Source organism: Abramis brama (assembly GCF_963993115.1).
Source record: "Abramis brama genome assembly, chromosome: 2".
Lineage (NCBI taxonomy): Eukaryota > Metazoa > Chordata > Actinopteri > Cypriniformes > Leuciscidae > Abramis > Abramis brama.
The window spans coordinates 15,624,940-15,630,995 of NC_139964.1; the positions used below are offsets into that span (position 1 = coordinate 15,624,940).

Genomic DNA, 6,056 nt, shown 5'->3' on the forward strand with positions numbered 1-6,056 from the left:
AGGTTTCAGGCTTGCCAAAACCACCAGGCTTGAACAACTTCACAATAACTATAAGCTCCAGCATAACGAATACCCCACCCGACCACTAAACCAGACCTTAATGCTGCTGTAATCTGATCACCTAAAGGGAAAGTTACAGGAACACAAAGACAGAATAACAGAAGCTGATAATATTGACCATAAAATGAAAGAGTGTCCATTGTGAAGTGGCACAATTATGATTTTGTTCAGTATATTAGGGTAAAATGATCAATTATTATTTAAAAGCAGAAAAATGCACTTTATCCACCAATGAACATCACTTTAGGTGTTTTACCCCTCTGACTTAATTTTAGCATTTATATATTTTTATACACAGTGACAATTCACCAGCTTTTAACCTTTATTTAATTCCACTGTTACATCATTTGTTTTAAAGGTGCTCTAAGCCAGTGGTTCTCAAAGTGGGGTCTAAATAATTTTAGAGCCCTATGAACGGAATCGCGGGATCCAGTCAGACCATCGGGGAAATTCTTGGCAGAGCGCACCTGCTCTCTCTTTCTCTCCCCCCACAAACATGCGCGCATATCCAGAGAGAAGAGTGAATCGTGGATATACAGTAGCCTAGCCTAGTTGTAAAATCAAAGTTAAGAGGCTAGGTTTAAATTTTTCCGTTCTTTTTTTTTTTTATCCATCAGTTTATTTAAAATGTTTTAAAGTAATATTGTTTAAGACGTTTAGTAGTTTGCCTATGTCAATGGAGTTTAGTAGCTCATTGTAGTTTAGTAGTTTACCTATTGTAATGGAAGCCCGTTTCCGCCACTGAATACAAAAAAAAAGAAAGAAAAAGAACAACCGAACTCGCTCTACATTATACTGCTTATTACATGGCTACCTACCAAATAAATCAATAATTTGACACAAATTATTGATTTAAAAAGGAGTTTATTGATTTAAAAATGATTGTATTGCTTCCGCTAAAGAAAATAGTCCGTTCCGCGTCCATAGCAACGCTCTGTTTTTCATGGCAACGGTGTGTTATACTTCGCAGCGTCTATTATCAAGAAATAACAGACCACATTCTACATTAGAATTCAACCAAGCCATGTAATAAATATATATATATAATATTATATTATTATATATATACTTTTTGTTACAGGTTTAACAATGCCAATGTCAAAACCAGTTATTTCTTAAATTGGTATGTGATTAAAAAAAAAAAAAAAAAAAAAGACTTGAAGGCATATCACACCAACAAACTCCAGCTAAATGTCAGGGGTGTTTTGGAGCAAACATGAAAAAAGTATTGAAAACAAATAAAAAGTGATGCAGAAACCCATGTTTTGTCATTAACAATTTTAATATTGATATATTGTAATGGAATTAATACCAAATAAGTAGCTTGTGAGAATCAATATATATATATATCAATACTGCAGGATCTATGAGCCCTTCAGGTTTCTACAAGTATATATGAGATGATCACAAATACAACTTAAAAACTTAAAAACATTTAAAGCAAGAGTTACAGGAACACAAAAGACAGAATAACAGAAGCTGATTATATTGAGCACTTTGAGAGCAAGAAAAAAAAGAAACATTTTCCATTGTGAATAAATTCCATTATCAGAATAAAATGATCAATTATGATTTAAAAGCTGGAAAATATTGTACAATGAGAAAGCATAGATTGTTTGCCACAACTGAACATCACTTTAGGTGTTTTGACTTAATTTTAACGTATATTTTGACAATAACAATTTACCAGCTTTTAACTTTCTTTTAATTCCATTGTTACATCATATTTCTTAAACTATACAGAAATTAATCTCTTGTGACTCATCACTGATGATCCCTGTCAATCATCAGTGGCTCCGCCCACAGAGCTCAGGATTGGTTCATTTGTGCTCCGCCTCTCACTGCAGAATCTTCCTGTTGATCTGAACAAACAATAAGATGAAGAAAGACTGACTGAAGTTCATCAACAACATTATAAACCCTTTCACAAGATACATAAAACAATCACACTATACTGAAGAGAGTTTTATTGATTATATTGAGAAGAGCTGCAGGTTCTGACACTTACTGATGGATTCTCATGTTTAGAAAAGCTCTGAGGATCAAGAGTCTTCAGGAGGTCTGCGATCAACGGTCTGTGTGAAAGAGAGCGAGAGATCGGTCATGTGATCATCAGTGATGGAGTATCTGACTTTGACGTCTCACTTACTGTGAGTGTGTCGTACAGGTCAGAGGTCGTGGACTTGAGCTCAAGAGCTGTATATGTGTCTTCATTGGGATCAGAGATCTACAGGAGAGACAGAAGGACACACACATTGTGAGTTCATGGTTTAAATGCTGACTGTAATGTTTAGAGGATCTTGATGGAAATCAGTTTTACTGGATCTAGAACTGAAGAATCGGGTGTTTGGTCACGAGACTCGTGTGTCTTATACTCTTAATATCTGTGTACGGCTCATAGCGGCTGTAGGAAACATCTCTGCAGGAAAACACTGTGAATAATTGAGATCATCTCACCTCCTTCATAGCAGATCTTCTGTTCATCCTTTTAGTAAGACTGTCAGAAGAAAGATGAATAAACAACACATTTAACGCCTCAAATAACTGCAATTTCAGGATTCAAACAGAGATGGCGACAAAGAGGCAAAGCTTACGCACTACTGCTTTAAATGTAACACTTTACCTAAATGTAATACAGCAATTCTTCATATATACAGAAGTAGATTTTTTAAATGAACTTCTTACCAAATGTACATCACAAAAGCCCCTGATGCTCCACCGAGTAAAACACCAACACCAACACCGACAGTTACAGACGAGAAACATCTGACTGCTGAAATACAGACAAACACACACCAATGTTTAACAGGACTAGATCAGACAAAATATTCTGACAGATAAGAAAGTGAGCAGGTGTATGTGGTTAAAATACAGAATATGATTCATAAAACTCACACATGACGTTTAAAGTCACAGTATCAGAGTATTTCTCTCCATGTTCATTGATGGACTTGCACTTGTATTCTCCACTGTCATCAGAGCTGATCTTTGAGATGCTGAAGATTCTTCCAGATCCTACAATCGTTCCTCCTTTAATCCAGCTGATTTCTGCAGGAGGGTTTGAGTCACTGATGCAGTTCAGAGTCACTGAATCTCCCTCCACTATTACACCAGATGGACTGATGGAGATCACAGGTTTCACTGGAGGATCTACAGATGTCAGGTAAAAGTATTTATCAGAGACGGCTGGTGGAAAATGTTCTAGGAAAGGCTGCAGTTGCTTATTATTGGACAATTTCAGCAAACAACCCAGTTTAATTTTTCACTGTTTAATGCTAAAAAGTGAAAGTTAAAGCAGGGCTCAGTAGTTTCGGGATTTCTTCGCTGTATTCTCGCTTTTTGCTCGCAGGTTTCTCTCTAGAGCCTTGAAACCTTTGAAATACAGACAAATGTTTAAGGAAGATTCTCACAAAAGTTTTTTTCTGCAAGATTTTTGTAACTTTTTTAACTTTTCCTAATTTACGATGAATGTATAAAGTGCAACCGCAAAAACTGAGAGGACATTACATTTGTTTAGAGTTTTTTTTTATATATACATAATTAGAAGTCAATGTGCGATACCAAACAGGACCACATGGAGATGCCAAAAGACCACTAGCGGTGAGCGGGCAATACTTCCACACATGCTAGCATGAAGAAACTTAGGTTGCTTCTCATTTCTAATTTGTGCATCTTCGTTTCCTTTGTGGTAATGGGACGTAACTTCTCCCTTCCCTCCTTCAGGGAACAGGAGTTACATTAGTAACCGTTCCCATTCAGTCGTCACTATGAGTTACGTCAGTGATTGATGAATTGCGATCCCTGAGAAATACGCCACAAACACTGTCTTCCAGCGCCTCGTGTAAACCGCCTGATCCCCCGCACCCTTGGAGAAGGAGAGGGCTTTACACAGAGAAGTCAATCACTGCTGTTCCTACTTGATCCTAGGGCTGGGCGATATGGCCAAAAATGAATATCTCTGTATATTTTGGCTAAATGACGATATACAATCTCGGTACTTCTCTGTAATTTATATTTTACAAAACATGTTCAACTCTAAAACCTCTAAAATATCTGAACAAGTTCTGTGACAAATTTTAGGTTGATGTCTCAAAAATATTTTTATTAAGTTTTTTTGAGCGAAGTACCAAACTTTTCCACTAGATGACATCCAGACTCCTCTGGTGACCATATAAGGACTCTTCGATTTCCATATATGGATTGAGTGATCTTAACCATATATTTCCATACTTTAAAAAAATATATTTATGAAGTAGACATCCTATTCAGAAGTAGTTTGGGAAGTAATGTTAATATTTGATTTGAATTCAATCTCTAAAACACATAAAAACATACGGAAAGAATCAGAGCATGTGTTATAATTTGGCACCACATCTTTAGAAAATCAGTCGCCAAATATGAAAACTACAGTCTGAATGCTTTCAAATGCTATATAGTTTGTCAAGATTACTTTAGTTAGACTAAGATATTATTGTTATAAATGTATAATGGCAAGTGTCCCACGGGTGTCGGGGAGGGGCAGTCTTAGTGGTTAAAAACTTTTTTATAAATCATAAATGCAGATATTTAGTCTTTGCAATGTGTGAAAAGTATTGATATTAAAAGTTCATTATTTGTACCTGATTGTATTTTTTTTTTTTCATAGTGTTATTTTTGGGGAATTGAATACAATTACGGTCAATTTGACCTGGACCACACAGACTGTAACCAGAAATCTAAAGTGCATGAGGGTTAAAGAGAGAAAGTCAATCTGCACTCACACATGACATTGAGCTGAACAGCAGGAGAGATGTGAGTGTGTCCGTCTACAGCACAGCTATATCTGCCTGAATCCTCTCTTCTGACTGACTGCAGCAGGAGTTCATTGTTTCTGTCTCTTCTCTCAGTTAATGGCTGTGAGTTTCTGTACCAGATGAATGTTGCTCTGTCAGTCAGAGCGCAGCTGCTTTTACATCTCAGAGTGACTGAATCTCCCTCTGTCACTCTCTCAGGAGACTCCACCTGAAGATCTGAACACAACACACACATTATATCTAGTGCTGCTGTCATACACTGATTATTATTCAACATAATGCACAGAAGAAGAGATAAACCTCATCAAACTCACCTGTGACAGTAAGAGTCACTCCTGATTTAGCAGTCCATTTTCCTTTTGTTATATTAGTGATGAATCTGAAATAGTACATGTGTGAATCCTTCAGTGTCACATGACTCAGTCTGACGGTGCAGTTCTGCTGTTTATCTCCCAGATACTGAAGCCTCTGACTGTATTCAGGGTCCTCAGACAGATCTGGAACATCTACACCAATTAGATTTGGGCCTTTTGTCCAGAACACTTTCTCGATCTGATGTCCAGTAGGGTATGTATAAGTGCATCTCATTATCACTGTTGAGTCCTTTAGTGCACAGATGTGTGAAGGACTGTAACTCACACCCCAATCATCACTAGAAACCCCTGAAACACAGAATTCATCAAACTGTAAATGTTGTTTTATCTGTTATATTGGGCCATGAAAACATGACAATACTTTATTACTATGAAAACAGCGACTCATTACAGGAAATATAAGATAAATGTAAATAAATAATCTCAGTGTGAATTACTTTAAGACAGAGGAGTGAAGAGAGAACCAAGAAATCAGCCAAAAACAACAAGCTGCACAATTACAGTTTTTCTGAATTGCTAAAACACATTTCTTGAAACCATCACTCACTTTCTCAAAACCTTAAACACAAAAGCAAATGTTCAAAACTCATTCAGAGAATCTCTGACTCTTCTGTCAAAATCAAACAATGCTTTCAGATCTTACACACATCAGTCAATATTAGAAACACTACAGATCATTCGTTAGACACTACATGAAGAATGGAGAACACAGAATCCAAAGCAGTTACAGGAGAAATATTTATTTATATATTAATTAATTAATTTATTTATTTATTGTAACAAAGTAAACAAATTTTGCAATTATGTAATAAAGTAGTACTGACACCTG

At 36.3% G+C, this 6,056-nt stretch overlaps 2 protein-coding genes across 2 annotated transcripts; both read right to left on the reverse strand.

Moving 5' to 3' along the window:
- Positions 1 to 1,327: 1,327 nt before the first annotated feature.
- LOC311069489 (B-cell receptor CD22-like) lies at positions 1,328 to 3,685 on the reverse strand (the record flags this gene model as incomplete). The annotated part of the gene is made up of 7 exons (XM_084092670.1): positions 1,328 to 1,922; positions 2,069 to 2,135; positions 2,210 to 2,287; positions 2,518 to 2,557; positions 2,746 to 2,833; positions 2,956 to 3,261; positions 3,622 to 3,685. 6 exons carry the CDS (start codon positions 3,683 to 3,685, stop codon positions 2,103 to 2,105), a joined length of 609 nt encoding a protein of 202 aa, XP_083948796.1. The 3' UTR covers positions 1,328 to 1,922; positions 2,069 to 2,102.
- Positions 3,686 to 4,721: 1,036 nt separating this feature from the next.
- Positions 4,722 to 5,509, reverse strand: LOC311077775 (uncharacterized protein). The gene is made up of 2 exons (XM_084106394.1): positions 5,168 to 5,509; positions 4,722 to 5,069 (listed from the first exon to the last, which is right to left on the reverse strand). Exons 1-2 carry the CDS (start codon positions 5,439 to 5,441, stop codon positions 4,792 to 4,794), a joined length of 552 nt encoding a protein of 183 aa, XP_083962520.1. The 5' UTR covers positions 5,442 to 5,509; the 3' UTR covers positions 4,722 to 4,791.
- Between the last annotated feature and the right edge of the window lie 547 nt (positions 5,510 to 6,056).